General features: G+C 39.6%; 2 protein-coding genes across 11 annotated transcripts in view; one reads left to right on the top strand and one right to left on the bottom strand.

The window, feature by feature from the left end:
• Positions 1 to 24,840, bottom strand: part of dlgap1b (discs, large (Drosophila) homolog-associated protein 1b) — a 132,714-nt gene that overhangs the window by 104,760 nt on the left and 3,114 nt on the right. For all 10 annotated transcript variants that reach the window (XR_015091974.1, XR_015091975.1, XM_086065683.1 and 7 more), the window contains exon 3: positions 13,011 to 13,094. The gene's annotated coding sequence lies outside the window, so the exon portion shown is untranslated. The remainder of the gene's footprint in view (positions 1 to 13,010; positions 13,095 to 24,840) is intronic.
• Positions 589 to 10,530, top strand: htr5ab (5-hydroxytryptamine (serotonin) receptor 5A, genome duplicate b). The gene is made up of 4 exons (XM_086066269.1): positions 589 to 843; positions 5,386 to 5,733; positions 6,576 to 6,956; positions 8,586 to 10,530. Exons 2-4 carry the CDS (start codon positions 5,386 to 5,388, stop codon positions 8,916 to 8,918), a joined length of 1,062 nt encoding a protein of 353 aa, XP_085922395.1. The 5' UTR covers positions 589 to 843; the 3' UTR covers positions 8,919 to 10,530.

The raw sequence follows: 24,840 nt of genomic DNA, 5'->3' as shown, positions 1-24,840 counted from the left end.
ATTTTTAACAGTTTCCAGGTGAGGTAAAGACTCACACACACACACACACACACACACACACACACACACACACACACACACACACACACACACACACACACACACACACACACACACACACACACACAAAGAGCGCTGATGATGATGACATGTTGACTCGGGAAGGCTGCTGAATGAATAATACTGAGCTCTAAAAAAAAATTTGGGGGGGGGGGGAGAATTAATAATGAGCCCAACGTTGGGTAAATGCAACACAATCTGCAAAACTTACGAGTTTTTCAAACAGCATACATTTTACTGCACCCCCCTGTTTGGGTGACAACAAGTGGCCACGTGTGTTACCCAACAGGCTACATGGTCCTAGAGCCCCCCCCCCCCCCCCACACACACACACACACATACACGGTGCAAGAGAACCCCCCCAACCACATTGGAGCGGACTGGTTAAAAGGAGGCGGCAACGTTGTCTGAGAAACAAGATAAAGACGTCATCTGCATCCGCTGTTGCATCCTTGCCGCCGATAAGGCAGCACCCCCCACCCCCACCCCCCCCCCCCTCCTCCTCCTCTCTTCTCCACTTCGCTGAGGAGAACGCAACGTTTATCTTGTGAAATGGACCCAGAATCCTCCTCCCGACTCAGAGCCTGCCCCTCATGCCAATTGCCGTGGTTCATTCCTCATGTTCACCGTGTGTGTGTAATCAAGCCACACTGAGCCATCAGTACCCCCCCCCCCTCACCCCCCCCCCTCTCCGCCGTCTCCCCAGGCGGCGATGGATGCTTGCGAACGGCGCACGGAGCACCTTCTGCCGCACTATTACTTGAAGCTGGATCGCTAAACGGGGTGAGTGCTACCTTTTTTTCTTTCAATCCCCCCCCCCCCCTTTCCCCCCCAGCCTCTTCCTCCTCTCAGACTGATATCTAGTTAAACATGTCCTGTAACAAGTGTCTTGTGATGTCAGAGTGTTCAGGAATCCTCGCGGGACGTGGAGCCGGGCTTATTTACAAAGTTGTTGCATGGCAAGTTTTGGATGGATTTCTTTGCTTTGAAAAAATTAATAAACGTAAATAGACATGAAAGGCATCCCGTCGAGGCAACTTAAGGGACACCTGCACAATGTGACAATCTCAAATACAAGAAAAAAAAATAAAATAAACTCAAATATTTTTTTTTTGCATTGGTTCAGAAGTGAAAGAAAAATATATTTTTTAAGATGTTTTCTCCATTTTGGGTTGATTAAAAACTCAAAATTGTTCTTAGATGCGATTGCCAGTGTTGTCTGTCTATATGAGCCCAGTGATTGGCTGCCGACCAGAACAGGTTGTACCCCTGCGCGCCAGTGACCCTAATGAGGACAAGCGCTGCAAAAAAATGGATGGACGAGCACTTTACAGTGGTGAAGGACCGCAATGCATTTCTTTATAAAAGTGCCCTGAGTCATGAGTGCGGTCACGGAACAAATTCAACTCAAGTCAAGGCACCACTTGTCTTAAAAACAGCGATCACTCTTATGATAAAGCAAACGACAGAATGTGATGACGGGCTATTCTGTTTTATGTCACAGTAACGTCCGTGACCGATTGTAAATATTGAACAGGTTTAACATTCACGATAACCTTTTCTGACCGGGTCAAAGCTCTTAACGCATTCCACACCACAGGATCATCAATTAGGTCCTAAATGATTATCCTAAATTGTATTTATTTATTTATTTAAATGATCGTGCCTTTGCTGACTTTGATTGGAAGTGGGGGGGAAAAAATGATAATTTTTCCGCCCGATTAATGGTAGGATCGAATTATATTATATTATGTTGGGCTCCATCCACACTGATCTATGGTGACCATTTTCTAATTAACTATCGTTACTTTTCACTTAAGAATCACAATTGAATAAGTTTAACATTTACGATTGTCGGCTCAGAACGTTTTTTTTTCCGAGCAGATCAGGAAGAAAAAAAAAATTTACCACAAAAATTGACCTACATCCACACTGACTTCTCTAATTGGCTATCGTTCCGTTTCACGACACAATAATGGCATCCAGTTGGTCCGATTTGCGATCGTAAATCCGTATCGTATTGAGCAGTTTTAACATTTACGATTATTGACCCTGCCTGTTCTGCGGGCAGACCAGCGAGGTGACTATTAAACTCGTAAATCTGAACACACCTCGCGCAACGGGATCATCGCCGAGGATCACTGAAAATTGGGCTTCCACCGACTCAAATTTCGCAAAAACGGCGAGCTGATCCGACACTTTTCTCCCCACGGTCTGGTGACGTCAGAGGCGAAAAGGGGTCTCCTCAGTCCGTATGCAAACGCGCTGACGTCAAGCCGGCCCGATTACGAGGCGGGGGATTGCTTTTCGCTAGGCTTCTCCACCTCGCGCCAACTTTCCAATTTCATGGCTGTTAGGTGTGCTAATAGGAGCCGGAACAACAGAGGGCAGAGGGCCTTTGATTGGAGTGCGATGCCAAGAGACGGTGTCATATGTCACAGCGGGCTTGCTATTGTTATTACCCGGTGGACTTTATGGATGAGGCCCGGTGAGCGATGGCCAACAGATCAATACGGCAGCCGGCGTCTGTGAAAGATACATGAAGCTTCACCTCAGGGAGCAGGTTGTTGGAGGCAGACTTTTGATTTTTCTTCTTGGGTATTTTTTTTTGTGTTGCTTTCCCACAAGCTGCCAAGAAATATTCCGCTGATTTGATATCGAGCAACGGCGCCAACAATTATATTCTAACAAGCAAAGCGATGAGGCCTTATTGATTCACAGCTCGCAATTAGATCGAAAGCTGACGAGAATAACACCCGGTGGAGACGATTGTAAACAAAAGTGTTTGTTGCTCCAGGTTTTTTTTTGCATGCTGAGGATATTATGTTCTAGTAATTGAATTTCCCAACAAGAGTTAACAAAATGAGCATGTTCTGCCCTCACCAAAATGGCCGACTTCCTGTTCAATTCCTTCAGACTTTTTCTCCTGTGACGTTAGACATGTTCTCATAATTTCATGTCGATTGGTGAAACTGCTGTCTGGGCAGATCATTTTTTCAAATTTAACATAAAATGATCAAACGTCGCCATGCTCCGCCCACTTCCTGTTCCAAAGTTACATGTTTATTCTTGTAGTATTTTGACTTCATTCTCACAAAAGGATGCTTTCCTCGTAACATTAAGGCTTTATTCTGGTAAAATTATGACTTTAAACTTTTTTCATTATATTACAATTTAAGTGACATTTTTCTTAACTCTTAATCATAACTTTTTTTCTTGTAATATCACAACTACTGTATGCGCTTGTAATGTGTTTTTCTACAAATTATTATTTATTTTTTTTGGTGTAATATAACAAATTCATGTTCATAATTTTTTTGCCTTTAATAGTACAACTTTATTTTCGTAAAATGTGGAATTTTTTTTTTTAGAGCGGGGGGGAAAAAACGTGCAAATTTGCCACTTTATAAAGTGGCAAATTTACGACCTAATAAAGTTGCAAATAAGGATGCAAATTTGCCACTTTATAAAGTTGCAAGTTTTTTTCTCGGAATATTGCCCCGCTCTCTAAAAAAATATATATTTATACGTGGACCTAATACGCCGTTGTAGGTTTCTTATACAGATTTTCTTCCCAAATTATTATTTTAATATATTATCAAGCAACAAAGTTAATTTTTTTTGTAATATTTTGACTTTATTTACTCCAAACCTTTTTTTTTTATCTCACAATATTGCAACTTAGCAGGCTAGTTCCTGGTTCATGTCCGATGATGTTACAAAAGGTCGGGCAGTGCCTTTTTTTTTTTAAATTCCATCTACTGTTTTGTTAAAGTACTTGGATGAAGGCAAACAATACTGATACAATGTTGAGGGGGGGGAAAAACGGAGAAAAACTCATCTGCTAACACGCCCTTTGGCTGTTTCACAAGCGCTGCCATGTAAAATGAATGACTGCATCCATATTACAGGCAACTCCACTTAATAGGCCAGGTCAAGGTTGCAGGAGGATTTTTTAAGGACATGCCGCTTATAGATGGCTCGATGGTTGGCTGGATGGATGGATGGGAGCTGTCGGCCGGAATGCATAAGCGGAGAGGGAGCCATGTGACGCAAATTTATAGGCGTGAAGATACGACCTGTGGTGAAAGGGAATGTTCAATGAGGCGTGTCGGAGCACTTGGCATGATGTATGGAAATCGCTGCGCATTAGCATCAGGACAGGGAGGCTTGCTCATTCACTGGTTTAATAGGCTAATGCGGCGCTTTTCAAACTTTTGACGCCAAGTACCGCCTCGATGTTCCAATACTTTTGGAGCACTTTGTCTATTTTTCCTCATAATACAGTAGTTGCACTTCACTTTTCACTCAAAATTTTCTATTTATCAGTTCAGTGTGACCTTAATACGCCGCTACCGACGTTGATGCAAATCAGATACGGGCAGCAAAACGGGGAGGGATAATAAATATGTTTCTTTTTGTTCCCATGGTAGAAAGAGTCCCAGAGTGGCACTGCAAGGCCTTTTAGCAGCATCTGAAATTGCACTTGAAAGGTTGTCGGCAGCCTGCCTGACAACCGCTCAAGTGGCTTTTTCCGGCGTTGCGAGAAAATCGCTAAACGGCCTCTTGAGCAAATGCGTGTACTACTGAAGGGGGGGGGGGGGGGGGGGACATGACAGTTGTCAGACTTACTGTAAGTTGTCAATTCCAGTACGGTAATTGATCAAAAAAGAGGCTTTGAGTTCTTTAATGCCACTCCCAGTTGATGTTTACTGTCAATCTAAATTTAAAACTAAAAGGATTAGAATTGAAAACAGCCAAACAACTGCTCAAAGAAAAGCCCCGCTAGCTTCATGCTAATGCTAACTAACATCTATGTTGCGGTGCTTTCAGACTTTAAATCTGTCGACGTTTACTGTCAATCTAACTTTAAAACTAAGAGAATTACACCTCGTGTATTGAAATCAGACAAACAACTGCCCAAAGAAAAGCCCCGCTAGCTTCATGCTAATGCTAACTAGCATCTATGTTGCGGTGCTTTAACACTTTAAATCTGTTGACGTTTACTGTCAATCTAAATTTAAAACTAAGAATTACACCTCGTGTATTAAAAACAGCCAAACAACTGCCCAAAGAAAAGCCCCGCTAGCTTCATGCTAATGCTAACTAGCATCTATGTTGCGGTGCTTTAACACTTTAAATCTGTTGACGTTTACCGTCAATCTAACTTTAAAACTAAGAGAATTACACCTCGTGTATTGAAAACAGCCAAACAAAAACCCGCTAGCTTAAAGCTAATGCTAATTAGCACATATGTTTTGGTTCTTCATCACTTTAAGCAACGTTGTAAAGTATATATGATGTCTACTTTTTATCTTCTTCCAGATGCAGAATGACTCGACGTCCATTTTGGAATTACCTAGCATGACGTATCTCAACGGCAGCGTGGCTAACGCCAGCGGGCCCGGTTCGGAGGGCGACGCGTACCAGCCGTTCTCCCTGTTCAGCGTGCTGACGCTGACGCTGCTGGCCATGTTGGCCGTGGCCACCTTCGTGTGGAACCTGCTGGTGCTGGTGACCATCCTGCGGGTGCGCACCTTCCACCGGGTGCCGCACAACCTGGTGGCGTCCATGGCCATCTCCGACGTGATGGTGGCGGCGCTGGTCATGCCGCTGAGTCTGGTGCACGAGCTCAACGGACGGCTGTGGAAGCTGGGCCGGGTGCTATGCCAGGTGCAGATTGTTTTTGTCGTTAATCATTTGAAAAAATCTGAGGTGGGCTTTCCGTCATTGTTGACGGAGGGTCCGTCAATCCGTCAATGACAGACGCCCATTTTGTTGATTGACGGGAAACTTATAAAAATGTATGAACTTAGCATTAGCGGAAGTGGGTTTTTGTCCGTCAATGTAATCGTCAATAAATTCTGCAATCTGTCAATGACAGACGTTTCATTTTGGTGACGGATTGACGGTTCAGCTTGAAACATTGACGGATTGACAATGACGGAATTGTGTCCCGACTATTGACGATTGCTGAATGACAGATGATCAAAATTTATTGACACACCAACCTCTGTTAAAAATACATCAGTATGTTTGGATTTATAAAAATAAAAATAAAAAATCCCCCCCCTTTGCAAAATTAACATTTCGTTCACCTAAAAATATTTGCAATATTATGACTTGGTAACATTTCGACATTGTTTTCCTAAAATGTTGAACGAAATAAAATAAAAATAATAAAAATATGATTCTGATAAAATATGAAAATACATTTCATTCTTCTAAAATGTATCGTTTTGTTTTGTTTTCTGGTTGCGGTATGACTTTGTGTAAAATTACGACTTATTTTTGTAAAAGTGCAAAGAATTTATATATATATATATTTTTTAGGGCTTTATTCTTGTAATATTTTGCATTATTTAAAATGAAATAGCGCAAGCATACTATTACAACTTTATTTTCGATTTCTAGTTACGGCATTTTTTTTTTTAAATCCCCAAATTAGAATAGTCTTAAACCTAAATTTACTTTTTTTTTCTTCTTTTTTTTTCATGTAACGTGCACCACGTCAGGTATGGATCTCCTTCGACGTGTTGTGCTGTACGGCCAGCATCTGGAACGTGACGGCCATCGCTCTAGACCGCTATTGGTCCATCACGCGCCATCTGGAGTACACGCTGAAGACGCGCAAGAAGATCTCCAACGTGATGATCGCCCTGACATGGCTGCTGTCAGCCATCATCTCGCTCTCGCCGCTCTTCGGCTGGGGCGAGACGTACGCCAAGGGTATGAAGTGCCAGGTGAGCCAGGAGCTGTCCTACACCATCTTCTCCACGTTCGGCGCCTTCTACCTGCCACTCTGCGTGGTTCTCTTCGTCTACTGGAAGATCTACAAGGCGGCCAAGTTCCGGATCGGCTCACGCAAGAGCAACACCATCACGCCCATGGCAGAGGTGATGAGCAAGCACTTGAACCGCTAAGAATTAAGGTTATTATAGTTAACGAATTAAAATAGGAAAAAAAACTTTTTGTGAACGAAATAAAGTGTTTGTTTTTGTTTTTAATATAACTGAACTGAAAATACATTATACGTAATAAAACTAACTATATAGCGAAAATAGATTTTTTTTTTGTCTTTGTCAATTACATTTTTACATTTGAGGTTAATTTTAAAAGCATTTTTTTCTGTACTTATTGTGACTTTATTTATATTGCTTTTTTATTTATATTCACAAATACGCCATATATTTAAAAAAAAACTCAAATTAATACTAAAACTAAAAAATGAACTACAATGAAGCATTTTTTATTAAAAATAACATAACCATATAAAAAAATGAAAACGAATAAAAGATTTACTAAAATTAAACATTTTCAAAAGCAAAAATAAAAACAAACAAATTGCAACCATACATAAAAAACAAAAACTAATGCCAAAACTAATAAAAGATCAACTAAAATGAAGCATTTAAAAAGGGTAGGAAACCTGTTCTAAAAACTCTCATATTATGCATAATTCTAAAAATGTATCCCGCATATTGTTTGCAATTATAATTGATATAATATTAAATTCTTCACCTGAAATACATTTTGTTAAAATAAAATATCTTGCAATATTATGACTTTACTCTTTATTCTTTTATAACAAATTATGATTTTAGTCACCTCAAATCTTTTCTTGTAATATTTAAATGTTATTTGTGCCATTTTACATATTCCAAAACAAATTATCATAAAAGTATGATTTCATTGACATTATTATTATTATTATTATATGAATTTGGTAACATTATTCTTGGAACATTATGACCATTTTCGCCTACAAATATTTTATTATTACGACTACTAAGTAAAAAAATAAATAATCTAATTTAAGAAATATAACTTTATTTTCTGAAAAACTTTACGATTTTTCTCATTGTCATACCATTTTTATTCTAATATGCCGTGTTTATCCACTTTGATGTAACCCCATGAACGATTTCTCTTTGCACCAATGAAGGTATTTGGCCCGTAATCGGAATCATCATGTGTGTTATTCAGGTGCGTAGGCGGTGTAGGATATAAATATCCGCGTCTTGGCCTTTGTGCGCCTCGTCGCTTGCTCATCAGCACGCTCAAAAGGTCGGACGCTAATGTAATCATCAAGCCACGGCAAAGATGAAACGTTTGAAAATGGAGGCTTTTTACCCAAGGCCTGTTTCGTAGGCAAACCATTTCTCGGAAAACGCAAACTAAGATCGGGATTTTCTTCTCAACCGTTATTTCTCGTAACTCTGCGACCAAATGATCAAACGTCAGGAGAGGCGGAAATTCTGTATGCATTTGCCTCTGATGCCACTCGCTCGGCTTCACGTATTCTTCCTCAGCCAGAGCGAGAAAAAGTTGTAGCGCCAACAGACAAAAGAGGAGAAAGTCATAATTATTGACATTATTGAGCTTCTTGGTTGGAGTTTGCCGGAACGGGGCTCTCTTTGTTTGTTTGTTTGTTTGTTTGTTTGTTTGTTGAGCCGCCTGACAATTCTCTACTCCACCATAAACCACGAGTTGAAATTGGATTTGACGCGCCGATGTCGCCGCAGGTGAAAGAGGAGGCGCGGCAGCCCCAGATGGTGTTCACGGCGCGCCACGCCACCGTCACCTTCCAGACGGACGGCGACACGTGGCGCGAGCAAAAGGAGAAGAAGGCGGCGCTCATGGTCGGCATCCTGATCGGAGTCTTCGTGCTGTGCTGGATCCCGTTCTTCATCGCCGAGCTGATCGAGCCGCTGTGCTCCTGCGACATCCCGCCCATCTGGAAGAGCATCTTCCTCTGGCTCGGCTACTCCAACTCCTTCTTTAACCCGCTCATCTACACCGCCTTCAACAAGAACTACAACAACGCCCTGAGGAACCTCTTCTCCAGGCAACGTTGACCCGGAGAACTCCTACCCTGTTTTCCCCCCTGTGTTGTTTTTGTGCAACCTCCTCAAAAAAAGATGACTTAAAATGTCTTTGTTTACGAGGAAAAGTGCTTTGGAAGTAGGCCGGAAAACACTTGAACGCGGCCGGGAATTGGATCAAAAGGAGAGCCGGGAGACATACAAACACAAACTTTGACTGCTAAGAAAGTCATCTGTGAACGACAAAAGCGCTCATTTAGGTGCACAAAATCAGTTTGACTGGTGCTTCCGAGGCAATCATCGTGGCTGGGAGCTGACAAATGAAGGAAAGCAGACGCACGGAACTTAATGAAGGCACAGCTGGAGGTACACCTGCGCTATCTAATAGCATTTGGTATCGACGACTACGATATCATAAGCAATGTTTTTCCATTCAAATCCACTCCCTTTCTGAAATCAGTTTCACTTAGTGGCCATTTGGTAGGCATGTCGATCATGAGCGGACCTCACAAAAAAGCTCATTTTGTCCATTTCCACGGGTCCTTCAAAACAAACTTGTAGAAGTTTTGTCTGATTGCTACAAGTTTTACACACATACCAGATGAATGTCAAAAAAGTCTGGAGAGAGACACGAAGTTTGCCATTTGGCTAACAAGACATCATTTTCAGGCCATTTGGGAGATTTTCAAAGGTGCTTCAAAACAACTTGATCCAATTGGTACGCAGTTGGGTCAAATATAACCTAAATTGAGTTAAGAATGGACCAACCCAACTTTTTAAATAAAAAGTTGGGTCACTTCCATTTTTTTTTCATTTTAAAAAATAACAAATGGGTCAAGAAGGGACCAACCCAACATTTTGGGTTATTCAATTTACTCAAAATGTTGTGTCAAACTAATAACCCACAAAACAACCAATATCATTGGGTTACTTTTTGGGTTAAATAACTCAACAAATAAACCAACCCAACTTTTTGGGGTAAATAACTCGAAACTTGACAGATTTTTGGGTTAAATAACTCAAAAAGTTGGGTCGGTTCATTTTTTGAGTTATTTAACCCAAAATATTGTGTCAAAATAAATGAATAACCCACAAAGCAACACAATTATATGGGTTATTTTGTGGGTTATTAGTTTGACACAAAATTTTGAGAAAATTGAATACCCCAAAAAGTTGGGTCGGTCCTTTTTTAACCCATTTGTGTTCTTTTTGACCCAACTGTTTTTAGAGTAAACCAAATTAGAAGCACGTGCTCTTGGCAGATGGTTAAAAATCAACAATTGTCTGATTCAAATCAGTTTTCATGACACCCCTAATTGTCACCTTATGATTGAGCTCAATCTAAGAAATCCTATCTTTGTAAAAAGCAAACGTCATGATGCTGTGCAGGTGTACCTAATGTTGTGAAATGGGACTGAACATTTGCCAAAAGGGGACATTATTGGATTGGAGATCAAAGAAGTCTTTGCCATTAGCCAAGGTGTATATAAATGGCGTCCCACATTTTGTGTTTATCCAATTCACTTTGTGTTTCCCCGTCAGTATTCCCGAGACCCTTTCTCTCACACAACTCATTTGCAACTTCACTCGTTGCAGGCAGCGTCACGGGAATTTCCATTCCGTGCCGGAATGCGGCAAAAATGACTTCTTAGGTGTGGGCGCGTATTAAAAAAACAAAAACTTTTGCATGGTGTTTCAAATGACTCCTCTTTGTTCTTGTTATTGTTTCACGGCACACTGACCCTAAAGGACGCAGAAGGTAATTTGTCACCTGTCTGCTCGCCGGCTTTACTCCTGCTTACATGCCCGCCATAACAAAAGAAGCACGTATTCATATTCAGAGTTGGTCTTTCTTGTGCAATGCCGCATAGCTTGAAGTAAGTGGGAATAAAAAGGCGGTGTGCAAAAAGATGCACAAAAAAATTGAACGCTCGGTTTGTAAAGATGGTATGTGTTATTTATGGATTAACAAAGCACAACCCTATTGGCAAAAACAATTTACAGGAACAATTTACTAATTGCTTCATGACCTTTAAAAACTCAGCCCCGGAAGTCAGTTTCATTTTGCAACATGAAACTTGGCAGGCAGGTTTATCATGAGTGGACCCACAAAAAAAGTCTTAAGAACCCATGCCCGAAAATGCACATCAAGTCTGTCATTAAGGTCATTAAGGCCAGTTGGAGGGGTTCATAAAAAATATATAAAAGTACTGCGTATACGAACGAGACAGATGAATGGCACTATTTATTAAATTTGCCACATTTTGAAATTTGGTCAATTTCCAGGCAACTTTTCCTAGCAATATAATCCAAATTCCATCAATTTGAACCACACAGACTCGACAAATGATTTTCCAGAAGGTTTCCAGAAATTTCAACAGAAATTTATCATTTTCATTTTTCAGACTCATTGTTGGCCTGTTTGGTGTCTCCAAAACATGAGTAGTTTTCATTTACTTTGGTGTAATCATACAGTGCTTAAATATTGAAACTTTAACGATAAACCGATTTTTTAAATGACTACTTTTCACAAACGAGGGAGTTTTCACTGTTGTATAAAATGTATTGTATTGCTTTGCTACAACGTGAAAGCATTTAGCATAAGGTTTCATTTTGAGAGAAAAAATATGGTTTTACCTACTAATTACGGGCCAATAATGTACAAAATGCATTTAGATCAGTGGTACTTTAACTTATTATACATTTCTGACAATTGTATAAAAAAAAAAATGCCAAAGGCATTTTTGTACAAAATCCTACTATCTTCTCACGAGAACATCAGACAAAGGCTTTACAGAGGAATTCAACTGAAATTAGCATACATTGTTAAACATGAATTTCAACTCAAGATGGAGGCTTTCACAAGTTGGAACGACACACGTTTTGATGGAGACGTTCCCGACGAGAGGCCTTTTACTTCAGATAAGAGTTGATTTGAATGCTCAGCGTTCCTCCATCGCTACGGGGAGATTTAATAAAGCGCCACTAGCACGTGCTATCTCGCCGCCGCAGCCTTGCCAGCTGCCGTTTTTTTTTTTTTTTTTTTTTTTTTGCACGGATGGAAACGTGGCTCGACTAAACAGGTTTAGGCGGAGGGTTGCTGGCGGCCATGCGAGCTTACGCAGGTGAATTTCATACGCTAGTGTAATCACACACGGGCCTCAAATAACCTCAGCTAGCTTGGTTTAGCTTAGCTGGCGAAGCTTGCCGCACGTTTGCTTTTTTTGTCTGAAGTTTGCGAGGGCTACATACATAGCGAATACATTTTCAAATAAGAGACCGAGTGCTTAATTCAAGCTGTAGATTTCTGTTAAAAAAAAAATGCCACTAAATTCTTCCAATGAGGCTTTTCACATCGGTGCGAGTCACCACTGTTTTGTATGCAAACCATTTCCCCTGTTCATTTGTCTGGAACTTAACGCTTTATAAAAGTGACACAATTATCTTCTTCTCACTTCTTGACATTTGGACACTTTACTCACGTCTTTTGAAATCAGAACGCGAAACGAGAGAAGAACCCTATCATCAAAACTCCAAAGTGCCCTCTCAGAGAAATCAATCTTCTTTTGTAACTTTCTATTTTTAAAGTCGTGTGTGTGTGTATACGTGGAACGTTTATTTGCATGCCTATTGTTCCTCACCCTGACCTCTTTACTGCACTCCAGCAGGTCATGAATACTTGATAAGATTCCGAGCGGGGAAGCATGGCAAGCAGATGAGGCAGATGTTCTTGTGCTGACCTACCGTGTTCAATGAGGATGCATTTAATTAGCCTATTAATAACTAATAAGGTGAGAAAATGTGTACAAAAAAAGGATTGCGCAGCAATTCATAGAGCAGGGGATTAAATTGAAATTGAAAATTATAATCTGACTACTTTAATTCTAAGCACAAGGTTGTGTTTTAGTTCCGTTGTCTGAAAACTTAAAAAAAACTTTAAAAATTTAAATTAAAAAAAATTAATTTTACACAGATAAACGACTGCAAGAGCGAGTTTGGTCAAGCTGAGCTCAATTAAAGGGGGGCCTTTAATTGGTTTGACAACAGCGGGCGGTCGGGGGGGCCTCGCCGCTTGTTTGTCATCGACGTCGCCGGCATTGTAATAAGAGATGGAAGTCAACTCACTGGAGGAGAGTGGCGGCACAGGCAGGTGATCGAAGACGAGCTTCCTCGTGCTCCGTTGCCATGGCGGCGGGGCGGCGGGAGAACCTTTGTCACACAGGTTAGAGATATATCAATGCAACGTATATATAGTATTTAGCTACATACTGTGTGTACACATATATATATATATATATATATATATATATATATATATATATATATATATATATATATTATATTAGGCCTGGGTATCGATTTGAATTTCCTCAATCGATTCGATTTCGATTTTTCCCAGTTCGATTCAATTCCCTTCACTTCAATCCGATATTGATTAATTATGGAACATCAAGTCTTCTTAAATATCAAGGACATGATAAAAACGTGATTTTGTGTTATAATCATTTAAGTGTTACACAAACATGTCATCGCTGCTATGTGAAAAAAATATATATATATATATTTTTTTACTTTTTGGGGATGTCTGCATTTAGTTTCATCCCCAAATTATAAAAATGTTTTTTTTTTTAAATGACAAAAATGGGCATAAGTGTTTTTCACATAGCAGCGACAATTTGCATCAGTAAGGATAAAACGAAAATATTTTCATAATTCAAATTAAATAACTGTAACTCTGCCGCTTAGACGGGTCGCAGACTCGGTCATAAATCACAGCCCGATTTAGACCGTTAGTCAAGCTCCTCCTGTTGTGCAATGGTGGGCGCCCGGCCTCCGAAACAGGTGGTGCCGTTCGCTCTGCCCCGCCAAAAAGCTCCCTCAACGGGTTGCGGCACTGAAAGTCGTTTATTACTGGGCAAAGAAATCCTGTTTGGAACTTCAGTGGGTGTTCTAATAAAACTCAGAAGATGGTGTGTTTCTGCAAATAGTAGTTGGGGGGGGTTATTTATACAACTGCAGGTTATTTGCACATTTTGGAACAATTCCAATATAGCTGGAAGCCATATGAAAGTTTATTCTTTAGTTGTGTTGTAGTCAAGCCAAAGTAAATGGAAAAAAAAAAGGCAAAATAAATTTGACCATTTTGCTTTATTTTACTTACTGGTAAATTTAGTTTTATTTTGGAGTTGTTGACATAAAACGTCATTTACAACAAACACATTCACCTTTGATTAAAAATCATGAGGCAGACATGCTAACCACTAGGCCACCGTGCCGCTTAAGTATTCATCAAATAACCAAACAATACCACGTCATCCTTTTTTTTGTGGTGTGAAATGACGGCGAGATGTTTGATGACGCTCTTTTTTTCAATTTTATTATTTGATATGAATGACAACAAAGTGCCGTTGCCGAATGTTTTGTGATGCTTGCGGTTAACCGATGTGGTTTGATTCCCTTTCTCACTGGCACGCTGCAACTTTACTAAGTGGAGGATAGCAACAGCTTGTTGCTATGGTATGTTGTGGAAGGAACACAGCACGGGAGGCTTAACTGTATGTCTATTTTTTCTTTCTTTTTCAATTGAAGATATTTATATCCATTTACTTTGGCAAGGAGCATCTCCGTCAGTCGTTTTTATCAGCGCCATCGTTTTTGGAATACCTGCAGTGATGAACTTGCATTAAGTCAGCTGATTGCTTTCCACTTCTTTTCACAGCTCACAATGTTGCAATTGTTGAATTAGCATAACGATAGCGGCGCCGCTTTAATGAAACCCACTAATGCTGATACTTGGGCAAAACATGACGAGGGGACAGGAAGTAAGCCATTACAAAGGAGATTTTATGTATTTGCGTTTTTACATGCAGCTTTTGTTATTTTGCCTCCGGGTTTTGTTTTCATTGACCTTATAGAAAAACGCTATTTACATAAAACTTGACAATGTTGGCCAAGGGAGCAGCCAGATACACATAAAGGTATGTTTTGTTTTGGTTTTTACTTATTTTTTATTTCTCAGTGAATAATACATGAACATTAATGGCAACATTCAAGTACAGTCTTTTTTCCTTCTTTTTTTTTTTTTGCTTTAAACCTGGGAGCAAAACATTGAGAACACAACTCAAACAAGTAAAAAAATATATAATTAATGAAAAAAAACATTTTGACATTTCAAATATTTTTTCACTTATTTATTTATATTGTGCTTAACTATGAAAATATAACAGCAAAATGAATAGCAATTTTAGAGTTCAACTCAACTCAAACAAGCAGATTTAAAAAAGAAAAGAAAAAAAAAGTTCATGAAATTAAATTAATTAATTATTTATTTATTTGTTATCGCCATTTAAAATATATAAACATTTTTTTACTTATTTATTTATATTTCCTTATGAATATTTGGTTAACAATAGAATTCTAATGGCCTCAACTTGTGTACCATTAGGCCATTAGCTTCTCTCCTCTCGAATTAAAACAACAAACAGCACACTCAACCTCATGAAACGGACCAATAAACATCCATCCATTTCTATGAGCGTTATTGATATTGTCATCTGAGCTGCGCTTAGCGTCCTCTGCCAGGCTAATTCACATATTGATCATTCAGGTAGGCAGCGACGGAAAGTGCTGAGTGGACACACACACACACACACACACACGGGAGCCAATTAGCTCAAGTGAACGGCGTGTGCGGGCGTTCGCCGGAGATAACTTTGTACATAATGTCATCGCCGGGCATAAAAATAAAATCAAGTGCCGCGCATGCGAGTGCGCTTGTTGAGTGACGCCGTTCGCCGGCAAGGTGAAAGTCATCAAATGTTCCGTTTTCATTACGTTAAAACATGTCGGCCTCACTTTAATGGCTTCTCGGTTTTTGGCGGCGCTCCAAGAAGCTTTTGTTGGCATGCATAGCCGCGTTGGACATAACATTAGGTACACCTGCATTGGGTACGTATGGGAAGTCAACCCAAAAAATGTCTTACAATTTGTTGTATGAGCCCACGCATTACTGAACACGGCCATTTTGCTACTTTTTGTCGACTGAAAATTACATCACACTCATGGCTCGGGTAACGACCAATCACGGCTCAGCTTGCTAACAGATGGCAAATCCAGGTCCAGAAAGTAAAAACCCTTTTAGCTTTAGCCCCTCATGCTAGCTAGCTAGCTCCATAGCAGGTAAACAAGCACCCGGGGAGCTAGCTAGCTAGCACCTGGGGCTAAAGCCAAACTGTGGCAGGGTTTTTACTTTCTGGACCTGGATTTGCCACCTCTGCTTGCAAATGTCACATGACCAAACTCGAAAAACAGACGAGCCATGATTGGTTGTTACTTAAGCCCTGAGCAACTCTAATGTCATTTTCAGTCAACATCAAATACCAAAATCGCCGCCACCTGAGCAAATTTTGTGTGAATTCCTACTAAACAGATTCACTGCAATGAGTTCAAGTCATTCGGGATTACGAGCCGATGTATAATTTATCCCGTTCCAACATCTGCTCTGATCTGAATCCAAATGAAGTCATTAATGAAAAGACGTGCGAGTTGATATGGATGTTTTCGGGCTACGTTTGCCAGCGTTCGAGCCTTTCGCGCATTCTCCCGCTGTGTACGCTCACTGCTGGGAGTCACTTCCCACTGTCAGCTTTCATAATAATGACAGGGGGTCGCGTGAAGCATCTTGCCTCGACAGCCTGTTTGAACGTCGAGAAAGAATTCTCAGAGATGTCTTCACTACGCGGCGAATTCTAATCATCGTGGGAGCGCTGAAACTGTCTTCGAACGTGATCATGTCGCTGACATGAACCTGTCAAAAAAATTTGTCGACAAGTGTTTGCTTACAGGGAAAACTTGCATGAATGCAAGCTACCACGCCTCCATTAGGACCGAAGCAAAATATGAGCTTGGGGCCCTCTATTTCTGCCACTATTATTGATTATTAATCATAATATTATAGCTAGATATCTATGTAGCTAGATAACTAGATCGCTATGTAGCTAGGGAGCTAGATCACTGTGTAGCTAGAAAGCTAGATCACTATGTAGCTAGATAGCTATGTAGCTAGAAAGCTTGATCGCTTTGTAGCTAAACAGCTATATAGCTAGCTAAACATACACCCAGACAGAGAAGTAAGTAAGTAAGTACAGAAGGAAGGAAGGAAGGAAGGAAGGAAGGAAGGAAGGAAGGAAGGAAGGAAGGGTAGACGAAGAGATAGATAGATAGTGGGCTAAATAGCTAGATAGATAGATAGCCAGATAGCTAGATAGCAAGAGAGCTAGCCAGATAGCTAGATAGCAAGAGAGCTAGCAAGAGAGCTAGCCAGATAGCTAGATAGCAAGAGAGCTAGCAAGAGAGCTAGCCAGATAGCTAGCCAGATAGCAAGAGAGCTAACAAGAGAGATAGATAATAGATAGATAGATAGATAGATAGATAGACAGATAGATAGATAGATAGAATAATTCACAAGGTGAAAACAATCGGCCCCTCGCTGACACCATTTGCCTAATGAGCAGTTCCATCTCACTTAGGGCTGCTAATGTTCCGACGTAATTGCTCCGGTTGTAATGTCATGGCGCTCCAAGTCCGGGCCAATAAATTCCACTTAGATCCGGGGTGCCCTATCCCATCTGATGTACTTTCCAACATCATCTCACCATGTAGCGTAAAAAGCGCTGGCCTGTGTCCTTGGACGATGTTGGACAGTGCAAAATGAGCTGTTAATTTGAAAGCAACGAAGAATTGTTGCCAATTTCTGTGAATAAAATGAGGGGTGAATGTGAAACTTTCTTTTTCACATTCTGTGTGTGTTGTATAAAGAGGGAAATTGTTTTTACTTTGTAGCCTCAGCTAGCAATGTTATAGCAATTTGGACAACAAATCTAAAAACAAAAGGTGGAAAGATATGGAAATAAAAACATATGTTGAAAGTTATTCCACTTATTTAGTCCAACAAGGCTTTAGCTACAATCAGATAAGATAGACAAGATATTCAACAATTTTTATTTTATTTTTTATTTTTATCCAAGCTAGTTAGTGCTTCAGAGAAATAGGCTAAGAAGAAACAAACAACAACAGAAAACTGTATAATGGTTAAAAAAAATCTAATAAAAACTGAAAAGAGATAAAAAATATGGAAATATGTTCCGATCCAATTAAAGCCAGACTAGTTAGCACTTTGGAAAACCAGACTGAAGGTACAACAAAGGTTGTAAAAAATAATGGAATTAAAACAAAAATAGCAACAAATGTCTTTTGTTTTCCTTCTATCGAACAATATTCAGTAAAAACTGAACATTTAATCCCACGTGTGGACGATTCCTCCACATATATCAACACGAGTTAGCACTTTAGACAAGGCTAATTCTATGACAAACAATGGGGGGGTGGGGGGAATTTAAATTCAAAACCTGTAAAATTATGTAAAGGTGTGAAAGATGATAAAATATTGAAAAATAATCAGATCCAATTTAACATTTAATCCAACATGGGAGAATATTTTTCCTAAACTGTTCGCAATGATGAAGACATGCTGAATCGGTAAGATTACCGAATGAACAAGAAAAAAAAAGCACACACATCGGCCATTATAATCAAATATTTTTAGTGTGTCCCTGTTTGACGGGTGCGCTTTTTTACGTATATTTTTTTTTATGACAATCTGCCGCAGCTTTGCCAATTTCTACTTAACACATGACCTAGGAAGCAGGAATTCCGAGCTACTCTTCATTAAGCCGTTTGCGATCCATTTCTACCTCATCTGCTGACTGTCGGAAAGGCTTTTCGTTCTAAAGCGGGAACACGAAAAAAGAAAATGGAGAGGCAAACAATGAATATTTGTGACAGCAGATTGGATGCTGAAAAATTCACCGTCAATTTCACAAGTCACCGCCCAAAAACGAGATGAAAACCGTCTAGGTACCCAATTGCTTGCATGTGTAGACATTCACTCTCGCGCTCGCTCGCGCACACACACACACACACACACGGGTGCCAAATATTCACATTTGTCAAACATCTGTGACAAAAGATGCAATTTGTGCAAATATGCCGCTAATGAGGCTCTTTAATGCACATTAGCTTCTCGTGAGGTTTGTTTTGCTTTCAGCTAGAAACAATAAGGGCGACGCGGTGTCCCCACTTAATCAATTACTGCTTATTGTCATACCTTATTGTATGTCTTAACAATGGCATACATTTTTTTTTTTAACAATCCATTAGACTTTTCTTTGTTTAGCTTTTACTAAAAGAAAAATGGTCACAATAGTGTTGAAGTCCCTGCCATTTTCACAGAAGCAACCCCCTTCGCTCGGGGCTGTTTCACTGGATTTTGACTGATTTTGAAAGGCCCACAGAATATTATATTCTATTGCTATTTCTGTTTCCGTTATGCAGCAATTAGCATTAGAATATAGCTAAGTTTTATTATTATTCACAAACATGTTTAAAACACTGGGGAAAAGAGCTTGTTGCAAAATGGCCCTGGCTGATCTCTTGTTTTCTGCTGCCACTTGCTGGCAGTATTTTGCCATAACTGCCAGTGCTTTAAGCAACCTGTTCAGGTCAGAAGCTACATCAAATTCTTCTGTATGTTCTAGCATTTAAAAAAAAAAAAAACATTTAAAAAACGTATACATGCGTTTTTGGGAGTGAAGGACAAACTATTTAAAAAAAACGTATTTATACGTTTTGGGTTTGAATGAGTTAAAAACGGGTCCATGTAAAAATAATATAGAAATTATCATACAGCGATAATAATATCTCATTTCACGCAGAAAAAGAAAATATACAAATATGGTTAAAGTGCAGCACTGTTAGCATATGTAGGCTAACATGAACCTAGCATGAGCCATTCAATCGCCCTGAGGGTCTTCACACCTTTCGGGCTCAGTGCCGACACGTTTTTTACGAGAGATGTTGCCGAAAGTGAGGAGGCGACCAAGACTGATGCTGACGCTGCCAAATATGCAAAACGGACTGATCTTGAGCCAGGTCATTTGCATATAAACCCGCCGGCCACATGCAGGTGCATTCAGGTCCAACACAATTTAAAACATTCTCATGTGAAATCCTGTCAAGTGTCAAATAAAACCAAAAGGAATCCAAACGACTCAAGCTTTGAGGACAACTAATAGACAGATAAGACGACGGAGTTTGTGGAGCAGTACTGTCACCTCCTCCCTTCAATGCAATATGATTGATCGAACCGCAAATTTTATTTCACATCTTTCTTATGGCAGAGCATTTCAGCTATCCACTAATCCGTTTATTCAGGAGGTGGTCTCGAGAAAGACGGACGGAAATCACCGCAGAGATCTCCGCCTTCCCTGCTGGATGAATTCCTGCGATGCCTCTTTTTGAATCAAAGAGCGTTTGTGTAGTTGTGCGTGAGATCTTTTAAATACGCGCAGAAAAAAAATCAAAGAAAAAAATCGAGCCGGGAGAATAGATGGCCCCCTAAAATAGACGGTAGGTCGGCGAATGAATCAAAGGCGGGCGAGCTTGAGATCATCACAGCAAGGCACTCTGCGTGGAGATCAAAAGTAGAACATTTGTGCACCTGTTGCCTCACGTGGGGCATGCTGGGAAATGTAAAAAGCCAAGGAGCCCCTCGTAGCCCTGACGCTAATTAAACAAAGTGAAATCGTAAATTTCAAGAAAAATATGTTTATAAATAAAGTCACAATAATATTACATTAAATTTGCTTCCAAAAATGTAAAAAAAAATATATATATATATATATGTTTTTTTATGCTAGAGCATATAAGAGATCAGCCAGGGGCCAAGTTGCAAAAAGCTCTTTCCCCCACAGATTTGTGAATAATGATGAAACTTAGCTATATTCTAATGCTCATTGCGGCAAAACGGAAAAAGATAGAAATACACTTTTTTTTTTCCTGATGAAAGAATAGACTCCAATCTTTCTTTTGGTAGGTTCCATGTTTTTATAGAAATGGAACAGAATATTCTGTGGACCTTGCAAAATCAGTCAAAATCCAGTAAAACAGCCCCGAGCGAAGGGGGTTGCTTCAGTGAAAATGGCTGCGAGTGAATGAGTTAAAGTCAGTTTAAGTTTAACATGGGAAGAAAGTTTTAAAAAAATATACAAAAAATAAATACATTCAATGGGCAGCTAAATGTTTCTTAGCCAGACAATCATCTGGAGGACACAAATGTCAGCGCTCCCACTTGAACTTTCCACTTTCAACAACGCCCATTAGTTTTGGATGAATAAATATTGAGATTGATTCGACGATCCTTTTCCTGTGTGCGGCAGCAGAGGTGAAAAATCCAGATCCAGGAAGTAAAAATCCTGCTGCAGTTTGGCTTTAGCCCCTGATGCTAGCTAGCTCCCATGGGGCTTGTTTACCTGCTAGGGAGCTAGCTAGCTAGCTAGCATCAGAGGCTCAAGTAGGTAAACGAGCTCCATGGGAGCTAGCTAGGCAGCTAGCTGGCTAGTAAAGGGGTAACCCAATCTAAATATGACATACCATTTCTGACTTTTGTGATTTGATCCCTACAAGATGGCTCAGGATGAACGTTTTCATAGGGGAGGGTGTCAATCACTACTAGTACCCCCCCAATCCCCCACACCTAAATGGATTAGCGCTCTTATTATAGTTATTAGTTCCGCCTGCACCATTTGTCAAGACACTTCCGCTTCCCATGTGGACTAAATCATCCATCCTGTTTAATATTTTAGTTATTAGAGGGAAGAAAAAATTTGACTGCAGGTTAACGTTAGACCTTGTCCTTGTATTACATTGTATTGTATCTTTTTTATTTTATTCAAGCAAATGTGTACCAGCTTTGCCAAGGATTTCTCCAATTGACCTTGTTGGCTTTCATGAATAAAATACACTGCAGCAAACTGTTATTTAGCACCAAACTTGCCATCTATAATAAGCCCACCACCCCCATAGAACTTCATTTTCAATTTTCCAAAGTGTGACAGTGAATCTGTTTGATCTGTTAATAACATTTAAAGGGCGTCGCCGCCTTCTCGCTGTTTGAAAGCATTTTAAAAGTGTGCCCGTTCATTTTCGTCCATCTCAAGGACTTGGAACGCAATTACGGGGCTGCTGACATTTTTCACCTTTTTCACCATCACATTTTTTTCCACCTCCCGCTTCACTCAATGTTTGCCGACGATGATAAATGAAGCGCATTGTGGCTTTCACCTTCGGGCAAAAAGGAACACAAAAAAATATATTTTTAGTGATATGTCTCCAGTTATAACAACGGCATGATTTTTTTCTCTCCTTTGAAAGGCGTTAAAATATATTATCCAACATGAGCTAATTGTATTTTTATTTACTCATATTTAAGTGTACATATTAAAAATAAAAATCGGAGATTTCTTTTCAGGTTACTGGGTGATCTTTTTCCAATCAAGACTGCTGACGTCAGCAGCCACACTTCACACTGACAGCAAGCTTTTTGATATGTATATTACTGTCAATTATCATCCCGGTTTCACTCTCCCATTATCCGCAATTAGACCACAAGAGAACTTTTGTCATAATTGCCCGCCTCGCTGGATAGATGAATTTGCATTTTCGCTCGTGGTCCCCCTGCAAAGCGGAAAATCTATTAGGACGACGAGAGACAATTGGCTTTAAAAGGATGCGGCTGATGACCGAGTGCTTGTCCTGCCGCTGCGTGTGTAGGTGTAAATGTGGGTATAATTTGTGCTGAAGTTACAACATAACAAGCGTGGCTAGCATATGGCTGGAGAGGGTAAGAAAACTCAGTCTGTCGAAGTAAGAAAGAAGATTTTTTTTTTTGATAATTAAATGGCAAAAGAAGCCTGTGATATTCTGTAATTGCAAATACATGTCACAAGATGGCAGCACTGCACTTAACTCACTTCAAACGACGTCACGACAGCAATACTGTTTTTAATTTGTTTTAGTAAAACTGAATAAAATATAAAATTTTAAAAATAATGTTACATATTGTATGTTATTTAAAAGCTAGCTAGCGTTAGCTTGACTGCTACATTAATATATATTTGCTCATGTTGTGCCCTGGCTAACAAAGAAAAGCTAAATAAGCTAATGATAAGAACTGAAAAAAACATGTTTCAAATTAGACAAATAATTTGTCACCACAGTGCCACCAAGTGGCAACACAGCAATACTGTTATTATTACCTTGAGCACAATATAAATAAAATTAAATATATATATTTTTTAATAATGTTACCGGGATACGTGTCGTATGTCATTTAAAAGCTAGCTAGCATTAGCTTGACTGCTACATTAACATATATCTGCTCATGTGGCGCCCTGGCTAACAAAAAAAGCTAAATAAGCTAACGATAAGAACTGAAAAATACGTGTTTCAAATTAGACAAAGAATTTGTCACCACAGTGCTACCAGGTGGCAACACAGCAATACTGTTATTATTACCTTGAGCACAAAATAAATAAAATAAAAAATATATTGAAAAAATAATAATATCGTTACATGTTGTATGTCATTTAAAAGCTAGCTAGCGTTAGCTTGACTGCTACATCAACATACATTTGCTCAAGTTGTGCCCTGGCTAACACAAAAATGCTAAATTAGCTAATGATAACAACTGAAAAATACGTGTTTCAAATTAGAAAAAAATAAAGTTTTAGCCCAATTAAAATGTGGTAGTTTCTGACATGTGCAACATGAGTGGTCCACAATAAAAACAAATGTAAATACTACATCAAATGGTTTTGTTCAGTAAAATACATATTTGTAAAAGCAGAAAGCAAGAGCCTAACGAGTATGCTGCGGTAGACTTTAGTGTTGTTTATTATGCCGCAACCCGGCCCCCACACACTGACAATACCTCACTGGAGGAACACTCTGGGAAGCAGCTACGGAAACAAAGGGTAAACCCACCAGGGGGAGTACTTTGAAGGGGAAAACTTGTAGTTTGAATTTGAAATGGAATATATTTTGTGACACCAATCCTGAAACTTTTCTGACAGGCATGTCATGTCTACCAGTGTAAAGCTCCCGTAGATGAGCAGGTGTACCTAATGAAGCGTCCGGTGAATGTACACGCTGTGCTGAACACATCGCATAAGCGTCGGCGGGTAATATACACTCCAGTAGTCAGTGATTGCACACGCACACTCTCTTCTGTGACCTTTCTAGCACGCTGTTGTCAACAACCACATGCTGGATTATTTCCTGGTAACAATCTACTTATAACACACATACACAAACACTTACAGAAAATATCAATATCAGTGTAAATGATTTTTTTTAATCCTTAAATGGATGTCAAACTTGTATGTGAGGACCACTTAAAAGGCTGTGAAAGCTAGTTGGACATACTATCATTGTTTTTGTATTATTAATCCATATTTTTGCATGTATTAGTATTTATTTGTGTTTATTTTCAAATTAGTTTGTTTCAGTCATATTTTTCATAAATATTTCTCCCATGTTTACTTATTTTTATTTACTTTATATTTTCATTTGCATTTACTGGTGGTTATTTTATTTGCTATAATGTGTGCGCCCTCTGCTGGTGGCTTGTATGAAGCGGCTCACTCGGAGCATTGCTGCACGCTGCACTGGTGTCACATGACCTGCAACGACCCAAACAAGCTACTTGATAATAACCAAAGTCGCCATAAAATGCCCTACTTTCACTTAAGCTTCTTTTTTTTTTATGTCTTGTTATTGTTATTTGCGTCACTGGCTTGATCCCGTAAGTAGGTGATAACTTGATAGATAGGTAGAACAGGTAAGACAGCTGGCTGGATAGCTTGCCAGGTAGATAGATAGACTATAAATAGATTGATAGATAGCTGGAATGGGGTAGACAAAAGACAGTTTCCCGTAAAACGGCCATACACTTTTTTTTTTTCAGTCTTTGGAAACATGATGTTAAACATTAAACCGGACAAGGCCCACATAGAGGTGAAATTAGGTGATCACGATAATGTGATTAATTATTACTAGT

The sequence above is a fragment of the Leptonotus elevatus genome, chromosome 21 (assembly GCF_054856555.1).
Source record: "Leptonotus elevatus isolate MCC_2025b chromosome 21, RoL_Lele_1.0, whole genome shotgun sequence".
NCBI lineage: Eukaryota > Metazoa > Chordata > Actinopteri > Syngnathiformes > Syngnathidae > Leptonotus > Leptonotus elevatus.
The sequence above is the reverse complement of the archived record's forward strand: the minus strand, read 5'-3'. Positions and strand labels throughout refer to the sequence as shown.